The sequence below is a fragment of the Megascapheus bottae genome, chromosome 16 (genome assembly GCF_031878675.1).
Source record: "Megascapheus bottae isolate mThoBot1 chromosome 16, mThoBot2.hap1, whole genome shotgun sequence".
Classification (NCBI taxonomy): Eukaryota; Metazoa; Chordata; class Mammalia; order Rodentia; family Geomyidae; genus Megascapheus; species Megascapheus bottae.
In genome coordinates this window covers 5,266,471-5,284,102 of record NC_143524.1, presented here as the reverse complement: position 1 = coordinate 5,284,102, position 17,632 = coordinate 5,266,471, and the positions used below count along the sequence as shown (strand labels likewise).

The following is a 17,632-nucleotide window of genomic DNA, read 5'->3' as shown; positions in this document are numbered from 1 at the left end:
GCGGGGAAGGGAGACGATTTTCCCCATTTGGTGTCCAGATGACCACACAGGTTCAGGGAAGAGGCCTTCCTGGCTCCTGACCTGAGCTGTAAACTGGACAGGGGTAGATTTCGCAGTGGTCTCCCCAGCCGGCCCCCAGCGAGCAGCAGCACTCTTGTTGGGTGACATTGGTGGCCAAGACGCTATCGCAGAACACCGTGTCATCGAAGTTAAGGTAACACTCCTTCTTATGGTGGGGTTGCTCCACCTCTGAGGGGGAGATGGCAGCTCAAGTCATGCAGCAGATGGCCTTCGGCAGTCTGCCTTGCCCACCCACAGCATCACTCTGCCCTCTACTTCCCCTGGCTCCCTTTATGGCTATGAGAGAGCCAGAAGCCTGAGAGTCCTTAGAGAGCTAGCCCACCACACTCCCCCGGGGGGAAAAGGGATTACTTCCTGCTTCCAGAACTCAGGAGGGTGGGATCAGGCCATTACCTCTGAACCCCAGCTTCAGCTCAGGGGATTGTGTGGTCTGGGGGAAATCTAAGGGATACTCACCCTCACAGCCATGCTGGTCCTGGGTGGGTGTGAAGCCCTCCTGGCAGACACAAACGTAGGAGCCCTGCAGGTTCTCACAGGCTCCGTGGGGCAGGCACAGGCCAGGGTCCTGATTGCACTCATCTATGTCTTGGGGAAGCAAGAATAGAGGCACGGAGCCGGGAGTTTGGCCTAGTGGTTAACGTGCTTGCCTAGCATGCATGAAGACCCAGGTTCGATTCCTCAGTACCACATGCATAGAAAAAAGCCGGAAGTGGTGCTGAGGCTCAAGTGGTAGAGCTCTAGCCTTGAGAAAGTCCAAGGACAGTGCTCAGGCCCTGAGCTCAAGCCCAGGACTGGCAAAAAAAAAAAAAAAAAAAAAAAAGAATAGAGGCAAGAGTGGCTCTAAGGGGACCCCTCTCTCTTCCCTAGAGTGTGCTGCAAGGGCCTCACACAAGATCAGAACCTGAATTTCCACTTTGATTGGAGGGAAGGGTGGTCCATGTCGGATACTCACTGGTGCCAGCTTTGTGGATCTCCAGCATAAGACCCCCCCTCTTAGGGGGTCTTGAAGACCTAGGCACTGTCATCCTAGCTACTCAGGAGGCTGAGATCTGAGGATCACAGTTAGAAGCCCGCCCAGACAGGAAAGTTCATGAGATTATTATCCGCAATTAACCACAAAAAGCAAGAAACAGAGCTGTGGCTCGAGTAGTAGAGTGCTAACTTTGAATACAAAAGCTTTGGGACAGTGTCCAGGCCCAGTGTTCAAGCCCAGGACTGGCAAAAAAAAAAAAAAAAGGGCTGGGAGTTTGGCCTAGTATAGCAGAGTGCTTGCCTAGCATGCATGCACGAAGACCCAGGTTCGATTCCTTGGTACCACATATATAGAAAAAAGCCAGAAGTGGTGCTGAGGCTCAAGTGGTAGAGCTCTAGCCTTGAGAAAGTCCAAGGACAGTGCTCAGGCCCTGAGCTCAAGCCCAGGACTGGCAAAAAAAAAAAAAAAAAAGAAGAACAAGAATCGCTATTATGCTCAAGACCCAGTTCAGTGGTCATCCATTAATTACTAGTCCAAACTTCCCCTAGTACCCAAGGCCAGAGAAATGATATTCTCCTCCAGCTAGGAGTCCCAGACTACAGAAACAGCATAGAACCTGAGCAAATAGTAGGTGTTAAGTCATCTCTTGTTTTTGTTTTTTTTAATGTTGATGATATTATATGAGTCTTTACATGTACTTTATGTTGGCTTCAAACTCAAGCCCCTCCTGACTTGGTATATCACCATGTTCAGCCAACTATCTCGTTAGGAATGAACACCAGTAAAGGGGAGTTGGTGGGCTAGACATGTAAAGAGTTGGGCAGGGCCCGGCGCAGTGGCTCACGCCTGTAATCCTAGCCACTCAGGAGGCTGAGATCTGAGGATTGTGGTTCAAAACCTGCCCAGGCAGAAAAATCCATGACATTTATCTCCAATTACCCAGTAGAAAATCTGAAGCAGAGCTGTGGCTCAAATGGTAAAATGCTAGCTTTGACCAAAAAACTTAGGGACAGCTCCCACCCTGAGTTCAATCAACAAAAAAGGAAAAAACAAGTGGGCGCAGAGCTGGAGAAGGTTGCTCCTGCCTGTAATCCTAGCTACTCAGGAGGCTGAGATCTCAGGATTATGGTTCAAAGCCAGCCCTAAAGTTTGTGAGACTCTTATCTCCAGTTAACCATCAGAAAACTGGAAGTGGCGCTGTGGCAGTAGCCTTAAGCGGAAGAGCTCAGGGACAGTACCCAGGCCTAGAGTTCAAGCCCCACGAAAAACAAACAAACAACAAAAAAAAAGAGTTGGAGCCAGGCACTGGTGGCTCATGTCTATTATCATAGCTACTCAGGAGGATGAGATCTGAGGATCACAGTTCAAAGCCAGCCCAGACAGAAAATTCCCATGAGACTCTTTAGCTCTAATTAACCACTCAAAAACTGTAAGTGTAGGGGCCGGGAGTTTGGCCTAGTGGTAGAGTGCTTGCCTAGCATGCATGAAGACCTGGGTTCAATTCCTTGGTGCTACATACGTAGAAAAAAAGAAGTGGTGCTGTGGCTCAAATGGTAGAGCACTAGTCTTGAGAAAGCCCAATGACAGTGCTCAGGCCCTAAGTTCAAGTCCCAGGACTGGCAAAAAAAAAACCAAAACAAAAACTAGAGGGGCCGGGAGTTTGGCCTAGTGGTAGAGTGCTTGCCTAGCATGCATGAAGACCCGGGTTCGATTCCTGGGTACCACATACATAGCAAAAAGCTGGAAGTGGTGCTGAGGCTTAAGTGGTAGAATGCTGGCCTTGAGAAAGTTCAAGGACAGTGCTCAAGCCCTGAGCCCAAGCCCAGGACTGGCAAAATAAATAAATAAATAAATAAATAAAATAAAAACTTGAAGTGTACTGACATGGTGGCTCATGCCTATAATCCTAGCTATTCAAGAGGCTGAGATCTGAGGATCAAGGTTCAAAGCCAGCATGGAGATAAGAATATGAGATTCTTATCTCCAATTAACCTCTAGAACCTCTAGAAAATGGGAAGTGGGGCTTGGCTCAAGGCTAGCCTAAGAGCTCAGGGACAGCACCCAGGCCAAGTTTAAGCCCCATGACCCACAAAAAAGAAAACAAAACAAAAAACTGGAAGTGGGGGCCGGGAGTGTAGCCTAGATTATTTGAGCACAGTGATCGTGCTACAATAAAAGTATCATTAGTGTTAAGTATGCCATGCAAGTTAGTGAAAGAATGAATGAGGGTACACGGGTGATGGGCAGACAGCAGGCACCACGTCTAGTGGATTACCATGCCCTGCCAGTCCCCTCAGGTGCCCCTTAGCCAATCCCACATACCTTGGCACTTCCTGCCACCCACCAGCCGGTACCCCTGGGGGCAGAGGCATCTGTAGGAGCCATTGGTGTTGATGCAGTCACCCCCAATGCAGGCCGCCGGGAAGTCACATTCGTCAATGTCTGCAGAGGACCACGGAGGTAGAGCATCTCGGAGGCTGACCCCCTACACGCAGCTGCCAATGCCACCGGCCCTGGGCTGTTCCCCCACCCCCATAGCACAGCTGGGATTCGGATGGGGAGTGGACCCGGACAGCAAGGACCTTAGGTTAGGGAAGGACAGGCCAGGACCCCAGTTCCAGGCCCCCTTACCCTCGCAGTGGTTCCGGTCCCTTGACAGATGGTAGCCAGAGGGACACTGACACTGGAAGGAGCCTGGTGTGTTGGTACACTTGCCATTGTCACACACGTCCCCTGCTTCACACTCGTCCACATCTGTGTAACACAGGGGGAATCAGAGGGTCAGACTAAGGCCTCTGCCCATGGGCCAGAGCACGGGAGTGGAGGCCAGCAAAGCTAGTGTGAATCGCTGTGCCCACACGTAGCGCTTGTGTGCTGGGGCCAAGCCAGGTAGTCCCCGAGCCATCCACCCTCACCACACAAGAGCTACGTCCTGGCTTCTCTCGTCATCCTGCTCTGGGCCTCCGCTCCCTCCACCGAGGCACCATCTGCACGTCTGGAGGGCCCATCCACCACTTCCTCCTCAACCTTGACATGGAGCCAACAAGCCTAGGTAATTTGTCCTAATAGCACATTTTATGACCATCCCGAAGCCTCGACTCATCCAGTCCACCTGTTGTTTTGTGCATGCATCACACTTTAATTTTATTTGTGTGTGTGCACACTGGTCCTGGGGCTTGAACTAGGGGCTGGGTGCTGTCCCTGAGCTTCTGGGCTCAAGGCCAGTGCTCTACCAGTTTGAGCCACGGCTCTACTTTCAGTTTTTTGGTAGTTAATTGGAAGTAAGAATCTCATGGACTTTCCTGCCCGGGCTTTGAACCGAAATCCTCAGATCTCCTCAGTAACTAGGGTTATGGGTGTAAGACACCAGCACATAACTTGCTTAGCATTTTTTCTTCTTCTTTTTTTTTTTTGCCAGTCCTGGGCTTGAGCTCAGGGCCTGAGCACTGTCCTTGGACTTTCTCAAGGCTAGAGCTCTACCACTTGAGCCTCAGCACCACTTCCGGCTTTTTTCTATGTATGTGGTACCGAGGAATCGAACCTGAGTCTTCATGCATGCTAGGCAAGCACTTTAACCACTAGGCCAAACTCCCGGCCCTTTTTTTCTTCTTTTAAACTGTATTATTTTTGTCTTTTCTTTTTTGTACTGTGGATCAACCCAAGATGTTACACTTGCTAGGTGAGTATTTTGCCTTTTGCCACTGAGCTATATACCAGATTGCTTAGCTTTTTTTTTTGGTCAGTTGTGGGGATTGAACTCTGGGCCTGGGCATTGTCCCTAAGCTCTTCAGCTCAAGGCCAGTGTTTTCTGGTTGAAGAGTCTCACAGAGGACTTTCCTCTTTCCTGCTGGCACCTGGATTTTTTTTTCTCAAGGCTGGTGATCTACCACTTGAGCCATAATTCCACCTCCAGCTTTTTGATGGTTACTTGGAGGTGAGAACTTCAGATCTCAGCCTTCTGAGTAGCTAGCATTATAGGTATGAGCCATCCATCAGCTCTAGTGTGTCATGCTGTTCTTTCATCCTGGGCTAATTCCTTTCAGCTCTCCTTCAACATAGCTCCGGCTTCGTTTCTCTAAGTTCTGATGGCATGTCCAGACAGCACCCACTCTCCATCCAGGCCAGCAGCAATTCCTGTTGCCCTGAATCCCACGCTGCCTCTTGGTGCATAATAAACATGGGGCAGCGGGGGAAGACTACTGCCTCGTTTTTTGTTTTTTTTTTTTTTTGGTGGGTCATAGGGATTGAACTTGGCCTGGACGCTGTCCCTGAGCTCTTCAGCTTAAGGCTACCGCCCTACCCTTGAGCCAAGCCCCACATCCCATTTTCTAGAGGTTAATTGGAGATAGAGTCTCAGGTCCTTTTCTGCCTGGGCTGGCTTTGAACCTTGATCCTCAGATCTCAGCCTGCTGAGTAGCTAGGATTACAGGCGTGAGCCACCCCCCCCACTTATTGCCTCCATCTTTGATATCATTTTTTTTTCATTCAAAGTTTTGCAAATGCAGTTGCAAACCTTGCCTCCTAAGACATAGGAGGCCACACTCCACAGCCACTCTGCTATGATCTAGCGCCCTTGCATCCACTCCCTGACCCGCTGGGGAATGGATGGTGGGTGTTCCGAGGTGCATGCGGGAACTCACCCAGACAACTGCGACCATCAGGCCCGGGTGTATAACCCTGGGCGCACGTGCAACGGAAGGAACCCGGGAGGTTCTCACACCATCCAGGCGTGCAAGGACTGCCCTCAGCACACTCGTTGATGTCTGCAGAGAGAGCGCGTGTAAGCACGGCCTCGCCCCCTTCCCGAGGCCCTGTCCCTGCCGGAACGACGCCCCCCGCCCCTTCCAGAGGCCCCGCCCCTGTCGGGATGCCGGCCCCGCCCTTTCCAGAGGCCCCGCCCCCTTCCCGAGGCCGTACCCGCCAGGACGCCGGCCCCCCCCCTTCCCGAGGCCCCGCCCTCACCGCGACAGGCCCCGCCCCCCTGGCTGCGGTAGCCCGGCTGACAGGCGATGCACTTGAAGCTCCCAGGACTGTTCTCGCATTTGCCGTCCGGGCAGGAGTTCGGGTCCCGGCACTCGTCCACGTCTGCACAGGAGGGAGGAGGAGGTGGACTGCCGCTTGCTGGCAGGGTGTCTGCCTCCTCACAAATCAAGACAAACTGAGACCCCCGGGCTCCCCGTGCCCCAGCTCAGCGCCAGGGCTGAGCGCGTGGGTGATGGGTGAGTGCAGCCTTCTGCCCACTCGAGGAGCCGCGCGTGTGCGCGCGTGTGTGTGCGCGTGCCAGGAGGAGGCCTGGTCTTCCATCAAGGCTGGCGCTTTACCATTTCGCCCGCAGCCCTCCTCCCAGCCTTTCTTTCCCGGGCTGGCTTCGAACCGCCATCCTCGGCGGGGCAGGAGCCCGGCCCGGGCCGGCCCCTACCTTCGCACACAGGCAGCCGAGAGGCCTTGAGCCGGTAGCCGAAGTAGCAGTTGCACTTGTAGTGCCCGGGGAAGTTGATGCAAAAGCCGCCGTCGCCGCACACGTGCGGCTTCGCACACTCGTTCAGGTCTGCGCGGAGGAGATGGGGCGCCCGCGGATGTTCCAGAAGGTTCTGGGGGCCAAGCCCGCCCGCCCGCCCCCCGACGCCCCCCCCCGACGGCCCTCACCCACGCACGAGCGCCCGCCCGCGCCCACGTGCAGCCGGTAGCCGTGGTTGCAGTGGCAGTTGTAGGAGCCGCCGGTGTTCATGCAGATGCCCCGGCCAGGGCCGCAGGGCTCTGCCTCGCACTCGTTCACGTCTGCGGGGACGCGGGGAGATGCGTGGGCCGGGCGGCCCTCCGCACCCCGCGGCACCCCCGTACCCTGTGCCACCCCGCGCCCCGGGCACCCCGCGCCCCACTGCACCACCCCGTGCCCTGGGCACCCCGCGCCCCGCTGCACCCCACACCCCCGCCACCCCGGTATCCCGCGCCCCCGCTCACCCACGCAGTAGCGGTGCTGAGGATGCGAGCGGTAGCCCGGGTTGCAGTGGCAGGAGTAGTCGGAGGGGCCCGGGATGCACTCGCCGTGCCCACAGATGTTCTGGTTCAGCCGGCACTCATCCGTCTCTGTGGCATGGCGGGCGCGGGTCGGCGGGCGCTGCTCCCCGGCGCTGCCCCACCCCGACCCCTCGCCGCCCACCACGGGGACTTCACGTTCCCCGACAAGCGCACTCCACGTCAAACCGCAGCCTCCTGAGTGTGAGCCACCGGCACCGATCTGGTGGCCAGTCCCGGGGCTTGAACCCGGCCTGAGCACTGTCCCTGGACGCTCTTAGCTCCCGGCTAGCGCTCCGCCTCGGGAGCCGCAGCGCCAAGGAATCGAACCCAGGGCTCGGTGCATGCTAGGCGGGCACTCTACCACTGGGCCGCGCTCCCGGCCCCTACATGCTTTTTTAAAAAGAAATGTGTGTTCTCCCTTCTCATAGCCTCTGGCAGCACACCTAAGCCTGCCAAGACGCCCCAAGGCCCTGGACTTCTCATCTAGAAGCATGGACGGCAGGGTAGCGTCTGCCTCCTCCACCAAACTGAACTCCCCCTAGAATGTTCCTGTCCAGAGCCTGCGCGCCCCTCCCTTCTCCAGGGTGTGCATGCCTGCGCCAGGTCCAGGTCTCTCGCCTTTTTCCCTAAAAGCTTTCTATCCCTTAAGTCACAGCTCCACTTTTGGTTTTTTGATGATTAACTGGAGATGAATCTCATGGAATTTCCTGCCCAGGCTGGCTTTGAACTGTGGCTCCTCTTACACATTTAGCCATCTTTAAGGCCTTACACAGAAAGCCTTCTCTCCTTGCCATCTACGGATTATCACAACCTGCAGAGTTCCTTTTTCTTTGGTTTATTCTTTCAAGCACTTGAAACATACTCAATTCTTATTCTCTAATTAGTGTCCTCATCTCTGCAGCATGGGTGGGTCATGGTGGGTTTATGAGACAGGCTAGATGTTTACTCATCTGGTTTTTGTTGTTGTTTTCGTTTTGTGTTATTGTACTGTTCTGCAAAGAATGGGGATTTTTTTTTTCTTTTAAATCTGGTTTTGTTTACTAACCCCAGCATCTCAACAGAACCTCACACGTAATAGGTAATCAATCAGTACAAACTGAATTAATGAATGTCCTGAGATTGGGCTCACTGCCCCCATCTAGACCCTGGCTCATCTGAGAGGAGGGGTGGGACCTCTGCAGCTCACCAGGACTTCCCCAGTGCCCAGCCCTGGGCAAGTGTTAGCATGTTGGTGGTAGAGCATGATTGTGTGTCGGGGGAGGAGGGAGGGCAGCTCCAGAAAGAGAAAAATGAACTTGGGGTGGGGCCTCTCAGGTGTGAAGGAAGGAACGCCCCGCTGGGCTGCCTTACCTGTGACCTGAGTGGGGGCAATCTCCACTGCACTGCGGGAAGGAGGCAGGTCTGGCAGGAACTGGCGGACGGTAGGTGGTGAGGGGCGGGAGATCAACTCTGCAGGTAACAACACAAGCCCCTTAGAGGGTGAGTGGGTGACTAAAGCTCCCTCTGGGCCCCCATGTTCCCCCCCACTTCTCACTGACTGAATCCCTGAAGTCTGTTCCCTGCAGTATCCAGCTCACCTGGGAAAGGCCGGGCTGGAGAGGTGGTGACGGTGGGATGGCTCTGCTGCACTGACCGCTCCTCGCTCACTGGCTGTGGGTGACAGCAGCGTGAGCCCCTGTCTCCCCCACCACCTCCACCCCTCCCACCTGGGTGCTCCTACTCACTGGATCCGTGGTCACCCCTAAAAAGAAAGAAGATGGAGACATTAAAAGCTGAGGTGGAAGAAGAAGTCAGGTCTGGGATCAACAACTGGGTATGCGCGAGGGTGGGTCTCGTGTGTGTGTATGTGTGTGTGTGTGTGTGTGTGTACGCATGTATGCTGGTACCAGGGCTTGAACTCCCAAGTCCTTGCACTCTTGCTTGGCTTTTTTCCGTAAGGATGTTTTCTCTCACTTGAGCCACAGCTTTACTTCCAGCTTTTTGCTGGTTAACTGGAGATAAGATTCTGTTGGATTTGTCTGACCAGGCTGGCTTCAAACTGAGCTCCTCAGATGGCAGATTCCTGAATAGCTAGGATTGCAGGTAAGCCTGCAGGGCCTTGTTTAGGGTGGGTTTTTTGTTTTTGTGCCAGACCTAGGGCTAGCACTCAGGGTTGGGTACTGTCCTTGTGCTTTCTCAAGGCTAGCACTTTACCACTTGAGCACAGCACCAGTTCTGGCTTTTCTGTGTATGTGGTACAGAGGAATGGAACCCATGGCTTTATGCATGCTAGGCAAGCATTCTACCACTAGGCCATACTCCAGGCCCCAAGGGTAGGTCTTTAAGAGTTCAAAACTCATCTCCCCAGGTTAAGGGCCAGGGATTAGATTCTTAGAGTAGATGTGTTCACTTAGTGATCAGAGGCTAGGTCTGGTTAAACAAGATCTTTTTACAGAACAAAGATTAGGTAGTTAAGGACGGGAGTTTGGCCTAGTGGTAGAGTGCTTGTCTCACATGCATGAAGACCTGAGTTTGATTCCTTGGCACCACATACACAAAAAAAAGCCAGAAGTGGTGTTGAGGCTCAAGTGGTAGAGCTGTATCCTTGAGAAAGCCCAAGGACAGTGCTCAGGCCCTGAGTTCAAGCCCAGGACTGGCAAAAAAAATTAGTTAATTAAGTGGTAAGCAAAAGAGCTCAGGGACAGCACCCAGGCCCAGAGTTCAAGCCTCATTACTGACCAAAAAGAAAAAGAGAAAAGGCAAGAAAAGGCAAGCCAGGCATTGGTGGCTCCTCATGCTTATAATCCTAACTACTCAGAAGGCTGAGATCTAAAGATCACAGTTCAAAGCCAGCCCAGACAGGAAAGTCTGTGAGATTCTTGAGCTCAGGTCTGAGCACTGGCCTTGGGCTTTCTCAAGGTTAGAGCTCTATCACTTGAGCCTCAGCACCACTTCCAGTTTTGTTTTTTTTATGCATGTGGTACCAAGGAATCGAACCCGGGTCTTCGTGCATACTAGGCAAGCACTCTACCACTAGGCCAAAATCCTGGCCAGTCTGTGAGAGTCTTATCTCTAATAAACTATTCAGAAGGGCTGGGAGCTTGGCCTAGTGACAGTGTGCTCGCCTCATGTGCACGAAGCCCTGGGTATGAATCCCCAGAACCACATACACAGAAAAAACCAGAAGTGGCACTGTGGCTCAAGTGGCAGTGTGCTGGTCTTGAGCAAAAAGTGTCCAAGGTCAGTGTCCAGGCCCTGGATTCAAGCCCCAGGACTGGAAAATGGAAAAAAAAAAAAAACTATTCAGAAAAGGCCAGCGTGGCATTGTGGCTCAAAGTGAACACTAGCTTTGAACCAAAGTAGTTCAGGAACATTGTCAAGGTGCCGAGTTAAAGCCCCAGGACTGGCACAAAAGGAAAAACAAAACAAAACCAGAAAACAACAAAATTGTTATAGTTCACAGAGTCAAGAAGGCAGAAGGCGTGGCTCAGCGGTAGAGCAAACATGAGGCCCTTAAATTTCATACTGCCAAAAACAAAAATTCTGAGTAGGGGTTAGAGGATCAGGCCTGGTGTGTGTGTGGGGGGGGGGGGGAGGTGGGTGTCAGTGGTTGGATTAAGAGTAGAGTCCTTAGGCTGGGAGTATATCTTAGAGGTAGAGTGCTTGCCAAGCATGCATGAAGCCATGGGTTCCATTCCTCAGTACCATATAAAAAGAAAAAGCCAGAAGTGGCACTGTGGCTCAAGTAGTAGAGTGCTAGCCTTGAGCTAAAGAAGCTCAGACCAGTGCCCAGGCCCCGAGTTCAAGCCCCAAGACTGCCACATGCACACACAGAAAGGGTAGTAAGTCTTGGGCCAGGTGTGTGGTATAACACTGTACCCATAGAAAACAGGCATATGTGTTGGAGGCCTGGCTCAGTGGGTAGAGCCAATTATCCAAAGTGTCAGGCACTGAGTTTAAGTCCCAGTCTGGGACTAAAAAGAAAAAGAAAAGGTGGGCATAGAAGGCTCAAGGTGTGAAACTGGCTCAGGCAAAAGCTCTAGACAAGATCCATAAAATAACTCAAGCAGGCGCCTGGAGTTTGGCCTAGTGGTAGAGTGCTTGCCTAGCATGCATGAAGACCCAGGTTCGATTCCTCGGTACTACATAGATAGAAAAAAAGCCGGAAGTGGTGCTGAGGCTCAAGTGCTAGAGCTCTGGCCTTGAGAAAGTCCAAGGACAGTGCTCAGGCCCTGAGCGCAAGCCCGGGACTGGCAAAAAAAAAAAAAAACTCAAACAAAATGGCTAAGAGTATAGCTCAACTCGTAGAGCGACTGCCTAAGAAGCAAGTGGGTACCTGAGTTCAAACCCTAATACCACCAAAAGTGAAAAGTTTAGGGAGTTAAATGTGAAGTCCTATCTGTGGGTTAGGGGTCATGAAGTCAGAGCAGACCTCTCTCTTCCTCTGTGTCTTCTGGGGACGGTGCCCGGCTGGGGCTTTCAGGGGGCTGTTGGGGTTTGGGTGGTCCATCTGGATGCAGGAAAAGAGAAAAGTCGCTTTCGCCCTGGATGGTGAGTGTCTGGTGGGAGGTGAGGATGTGGTACCCTTTCCCAGCAGGACAGATCTCCTTGAAGGCAACTGCAGTCAAGACAGTAGACACGAGTGTTTAGACTGGCGCATGGCCAGGCAGCCCCCAACACCAGCCCCACACGTGTGCTCACCAGTGCCATCTGCAGGGCAGCGCTGGCACCGCGTACCCCAGGCCTTGCCCACGCTGCAGCAGCAGAGCTGGCGGGTGAGGTGTGTGGTCAGGGGATGCTGGCACTGGTGCTCTGGGCTCACCATGCGGAAACACAGGCTCTTTTCCTCTGGTTTGTCGGCTGCATGGGGAGAGGACATGTTTACTTGGCCCTCACCACTGCCCGCATTCCCACCAGGGCCCCGACCTCACCCAACTCTTCTGGTCCTGGGACTCTTCTCCACTCCTTCCACGGAGGAGGGACCTGACTGTATACATGCCCTGGCCCCACGGGACCTTTAGTCTCCCTCTCACAAGATCCTGGCGCCATGGATCCCCAATCCTTCCTGCTCCGAGCCTTAGCCTTCCTGCAGTCAACACTTGATTTCATCCTGAGTTTGTTTTTGTTTTTGTTTGTTTTCTGTTCCAGTGCTGGTCCTAGAACTTGAACTCAGGGAGCTGTCCTTGAACTTTTTTTTCCTCAAGGCTGGCACTCTTGAGCCATCACTCCACTTCTGGCTTTTTGGTAGTTAATTGGAGATGAAGAGTCTCATAGACTTTCCTGTGTGGACTGGCTTTGAACTGTGATCTTTGGATCTCAGCCTTCTGAGTAGCTGACAGTGCCTGGTTCACTCTGATTGCTTCTTCTCCTCCTCCTCGTCCTCCTCCTCCTGTCCCAGTCCTGGGCCTTGAACTCAGGGCCTGGGCACAGTCCTTGGGGTTTCTTAAGGTTAGTGCTCTACCACTTGAGTCACAGCACCACTTCTGGTTTTTTTCTATGTATGTAGTACTAAGGAATTGAACCGGGGTCTTCTTGCTAGGCAAGCACTCTAACACTAGGCTCAACTCCCAACCCCTCACTCTGATTTCTTGTGACATCTGACTCTTACTGCTTAGAGTTTTATTCCCTTACCCATTCCCAGAGCCCACTCCGTCTCACCAATGCACTGTGTGCGGGAGGGGCCCAAGCTATGGCCCGGTGGACAGACGCAGCGATAAGAGCCAGGGCTGTTGAGGCAGTCACCGTGGCGGCACACGCCGGGCATTGCACACTCGTTGATGTCTGTGGTAAGTGAGAGTTTGGTCCCTCTGCTCTGCTACAAGAACTTCAGAGTCTTGCCCCAGCCCAACCTCGGCACCCCACCCCATCCCAGAGTCACAATCCCGCAGACCGTACCCTGGCAGTGGGTGCTGTTGAGCCTTTTGTAGCCCTGGGGACAGTCAGCACCCACCTCCCCACGTACAGGTCCTGGCTTCTGCACCCCGGTGTCTGCAAAGAGAGGACAGCCTGGCAAGGGGGAGGGAGCGCAGAGGGCACTGGGGAGGGCAGCGTGGGGAGAGGAATTTTGGTGGGTGTCCGCCAAGCCCATGCACTCACACTGCAGCTGGGGACATTTGTGGCACTTGCTCTGACCCCAGGCTGTGCCCACGCTCCCACAGCAGTCTTCCTGCTTGGTGAGGCCCGGCAGGGGGTTGCTGCCACACTATAGGGAGAGGTGTGGACAGGGTTCACCCACTGCACCCAGACCCTTTCCCTCCACCACCTGTGGCCCCAGTTTTAGGCACTTCTTTGGTGGCACCTGTGATCTGGACCTCGGGGTCACTCACCAGCTGCTTGGGCAGCGTGTCCTGGAAGCAGCGGCCCAGTGGCTTCTGGGTGGGCGGCCGCGGGTGCGGGGGCTTGGGGTGAGGCAGCAGGTGCTGGGCGGGAGCGGCGCCCTCGGCGTTGGGCCCCTCGATGCGGTGCACCTGGACGGAGGCTTCGGGCGGGTGGTGGACCCGCACGTTCACCACAGGCGGCTGGGCCTGCACTGGGGACAGGGCGGGGGAGGGGGGGCGGTGGCCTCACGGCTGCTCTGCCCCTGGGGCGCAGGGCTGCACCCCAGCTGGGCCCCCTCCTTCCCGCTCCCCTCCCCCTCGGTGAGCATCCCGAGATTGCCCCCCTGGCCTGATACCTTCTGCTGAGATCTGTCCTGGCCCCAGGGGCACCAGGAAGGCGGCATGCTGGGCTGGGGGCCCGTCCCCCTGTCCGGGAGGGTCTGCAATCACCTGCACCGCGTATATGGCGTGCTTGCTGGCCGCAGAGTCCTCAGGCGCCAGCACACCTGTAGACAGGGGCCCGGCCCGGCCCAGCGCAGGGCCGGAGCCAGTGGTGCCCGTGGCCGCGCCTCCTCCAGCAGGCACCTGGCAGAAGCGGCCCGTGAAGTCGGGAGGGCACAGACACTGGTTCCGAGAGGAGCACTGGCCGCCGTTCATGCAGGGCAGAGGACAGACCACTGGGGAGGAGAGGGGGGTCGGGCTCCAGGCTGGCTGTCACCCACCATTTCCTTGCCACATGCTGACCCTGTGCTGCTGTGGAAGATGGTCTGGAGTCAACAGCTGGGGTCACCAACGGGACCCTTGCATGCGCAGACACACAGAAACCAGCCTCAAACTCCCATTTACAGAGGCTCCTCCAGTTCCAGCTTCTGTAATGTCCCCGGAACCCATCCTTCCTCTGTCCCTCCTCTGTGTGTGGTCACACACAGACTCTCCCTGGCTTCCGGATCTCTCTCCTGCCAGGCTACCATCCCAGCATCCCTAGAGACGCCTGCCACAGGCAAAGGCCTGGCATTTCACAATCCAAGCTCACCATTTTCATCCTCGGCTGGACATATAAGAGGACCTTTATTTATTTTTCTTCCTCCCCCAGTTCTGAGGTTTGAACTCAAGGACTTGGGCTTATCATGCCTCCATCTCTTCCTTGGATATTCAAGGCTCTCTACCATCCAGAACATTCTCTCAGCCTATCCCCCTCTGCGCCTTCCATGATATTATTTATTGCTATTATTATTATTATTATTATTATTATTATTGTCAGTCATGGGGCTTAAATTCTTTGCTCTGACCACTTTGAGTCACAGCTCCACTTCTAGTTTTCTGGTGGTTAATCAGAGATAAGAGTCTCACTGAGGCTGGGAGTTTAGCCTAGTAGTAGAGTGCTTGCCTAGATGCACAAAGACCCGGGTTCGATTCCTTGGTATCACATACTTAGAAAAAGCCAGAAGTGGTGCTGAGGCTCAAGTGGTAGAGGTCTAGCCTTGAGAAAAATCCAAGGACAGTGCTCAGGCCCTGAGCTTAAGCCCAAGACTGGCCAAAAAAAAAAAAAGAGTCTCACTGATTTTCCTGCCCAGGCTGGTTTCAAACTGTGCTCCTCAGATCTCAGTCTCCTGAGTAGCTAGGATTACAGACATGAGCCATCGGAGTCCAGCTCTTCCATGACACCCTTATGGTAGAGCCATCTTGCCTTTCCCTCCACCCCAGTCCTGACCCCAATCTCTATGCTCAAACCTGAACCTCCTGGACTCATCTTCTCCCCCTGAAGGAGCCATTGTTCTGCCCCACCCAAGCCATTCCTTCTCTGAGTTATACCCCCTGCAAATCTTGGCATGAGTTGGTTACAGTATTCCACACTACCAGCTGGGTACTGGTGGCTCACACCTGCAATCCCAGCTACTCAGGAGGCTGAGATCTAACGATCTCATGTCAAAACCAGCCCAGGCAGGAAAGTTTATGGAATTTTTATCTATAACCAACATTAAGCTAGAAGTGGAGGTGTGGCTCAAATGGTAGAGTACCTGCCTTGAGCAAAAATCCAAATAAAAGGGTGAGGCTCTGAGTTTAGGCTTCGGTATAGTACCAAACAAACAAAAAGAAAAAAACAAGTGTTTAGAGGCCAGGCCTGCTGGACCTCAGCATTGGAGCTGAGGGGTGCAGGAGGATGAGGGAAGGCGGAACTAAGCAAGAGGGGTGAGATGCTCCTTTTCTCAGGTATTCATGCCTGACATGTTTGCAGCCTCAGGCCCAGAGTTCCTGCACCAGCTCCAGCACCTCCTGGACACCCAAAGCTCCTCATAGGGGCAGCCCTCATCCCTTGGCAATTAGGGTCAGACCAAGGACAGCCCAGCCCAGCCCAGCCCCTGCCCAGCCCCCTGCAGCCCAGCCTCACAAGGCACAAGGCTTGTGTCCAGGGCCAGGCGGAGGCAGGAGCCTCTCCTTCCTGCCGCCCAGTGAGTCACCCATAGCGGCGTGGATGACCTCCCGCTGACATCCGCCCACTGTGGCCTGGGCACTGAGCCTGGGGGATGTGGGCAGCACATATGGAGACAACAAGGATGGCCGGGGGGTCTGGGAGAGTGGGCACACTCACATGCACAGTCATCCTGTCTCTCACGCATCGACATTCTGACACCAACACAGACTCACTATGTAAACACTCCCATCCACTCCCTGGAAGTAAATGCAGACACATACCAGAGACAATAACACAGACATGGACTAATCACAATGTGCTCGTTTACACACACACACACACACACACTCACACACACACTCACTCATCGTGAGAGCTGTGAACCGCATGAGTGGGGCTCTTCAAGTCTGGAGTGGGTGAGGAATGTATGAGAGGGGCTGTTTTGCTGGTGCCATCCTGGGTTCGGCCTAATTACCCTGTCCAACAGGGTAATTACTACTGGGACACCTTCCCCCCACCCCCAGGCCTGGCCCACAGGGCCCCACTGGAGCTCACTGCAGGCAGGGGAAGAGGAGGCACTGATGACCTGAAACAGCCCCAACTCCAGGCCTGCACCCTCTTCTTAGGCCTCAATGCCTCCCTCTCTCTGACCTGGCTCCTCCTCCAGGAGGACGCAGGTGTCTCCCCTGGCAGGCCCAGGGTTAGACATTTTTTTTTTTAAGGCTTCTGTTTCTTGTGAAAATATTTCACCCCCTTTCGGAGCCTTCCTGCCCGTACAGGGATGTGTGCTACCACTGTGAACTCAGTCACCACCCCCTCTGCCACCCCGGACCACAGCCTAGGCCCCAGCTCTCACCTAAAGCTTCCAACTCCGGGCCTCCACGCACCCCCCCCCCACCTCTGGCCTTTAGGACTGCAGCCTCCTTGCCCCTTATTTCCCTAGGGTCCCAGATCTGGGCTCCCTGGACCCCAACTGGTCCCCCGTCCTTTGCCCAGGGCTCCCGCCTGGTCCTGGCGCCTGTCTGTCCCGCACTTCCCAGCCGGAGCCCCCGGCGCTCACCCACGCGGAAACCGGAGCCCGTGAGCGTGTCGGTGCTGTGGCCGTTCTCCCCGATGAGCGTCATGTTGGAGCCCTGCTGACAACTGTCCCGACACTGGCCCTTGAGGCAGGTCCGCTTGCAGATCACCGGCGCGAAGACCACCTTGAAGCGCTCGCGGGCCAGCGCCCCGCCCCCGCCGGCGCCGCGCTCGCCGGTCGGCCCCCCCTCGGCCCCGCCGCCCGGGCCCAGCGGCGGCGGCGGCGGCAGCAGCAGCAGCAGCGCCAGGAGCCCCGCCGCGCCGGCCCCGCGCATCGCAGGGGCCAGGCCGCCGGCAGCCCCGAGGGGCCCGGGCATCCGCGGCCCCGCACGACCCCCGGGGCCGAGGGGCGAGGGGCCGGCGGGGGAGCCCGGGAGAGGGTGGAGAGGAGCGCAGGGAGCGGCCCGGGAGGGGACGGCGGGCGCGGCGGGGAGCCCCCCCCGACCCCGGGGCGAGGCCGAGAGGTGGAGGCCGGGACTGCGGGGAGCGTGGACACGTCCCGGCCAGGCCCGGGTCGGGATCGGGAGCCCGCGGAGGCGGAGAGGAGGAGCGAGGGAGGAAGGCCGGGCGGCCGGCCCGCTCCGCGCCCCTCGCCTGGGCGGCCGGGACGCAGGGCGCGCGGGGCGGACGCGGGCGCGCGGGGCGGGCGCAGGGCGCGCGGGGCGGACGCGGGCGCGCGGGGCGGACGCAGGGAGAAGTGAGCAGTTGTTTTCCCTGGCTGGAGCGCGGCGGCGGCGGCGGCGGCGGCGAGGGGGGCTGGGACGCTGGCCCGCG

At 55.6% G+C, this 17,632-nt stretch overlaps 1 protein-coding gene across 1 annotated transcript in view; it reads right to left on the bottom strand.

The window, feature by feature from the left end:
- Positions 1 to 17,632, bottom strand: part of Ltbp3 (latent transforming growth factor beta binding protein 3) — a 19,920-nt gene extending 2,288 nt beyond the window's left edge. Inside the window, exons 1-20 of the mRNA XM_090347375.1 lie at positions 16,842 to 17,632; positions 13,725 to 14,045; positions 13,378 to 13,580; positions 13,148 to 13,253; positions 12,947 to 13,039; positions 12,710 to 12,832; positions 11,753 to 11,911; positions 11,484 to 11,669; positions 8,797 to 8,813; positions 8,650 to 8,722; positions 8,423 to 8,521; positions 7,016 to 7,141; positions 6,701 to 6,832; positions 6,474 to 6,602; positions 6,017 to 6,139; positions 5,695 to 5,817; positions 3,686 to 3,808; positions 3,377 to 3,496; positions 538 to 666; positions 82 to 249 (exon numbers count right to left, since the gene is read on the bottom strand). Of these exons, the coding sequence (XP_090203501.1) occupies positions 82 to 249; positions 538 to 666; positions 3,377 to 3,496; positions 3,686 to 3,808; positions 5,695 to 5,817; positions 6,017 to 6,139; positions 6,474 to 6,602; positions 6,701 to 6,832; positions 7,016 to 7,141; positions 8,423 to 8,521; positions 8,650 to 8,722; positions 8,797 to 8,813; positions 11,484 to 11,669; positions 11,753 to 11,911; positions 12,710 to 12,832; positions 12,947 to 13,039; positions 13,148 to 13,253; positions 13,378 to 13,580; positions 13,725 to 14,045; positions 16,842 to 17,175 (2,887 nt within the window). The 5' untranslated portion in view covers positions 17,176 to 17,632. The remainder of the gene's footprint in view (positions 1 to 81; positions 250 to 537; positions 667 to 3,376; positions 3,497 to 3,685; positions 3,809 to 5,694; positions 5,818 to 6,016; positions 6,140 to 6,473; positions 6,603 to 6,700; positions 6,833 to 7,015; positions 7,142 to 8,422; positions 8,522 to 8,649; positions 8,723 to 8,796; positions 8,814 to 11,483; positions 11,670 to 11,752; positions 11,912 to 12,709; positions 12,833 to 12,946; positions 13,040 to 13,147; positions 13,254 to 13,377; positions 13,581 to 13,724; positions 14,046 to 16,841) is intronic.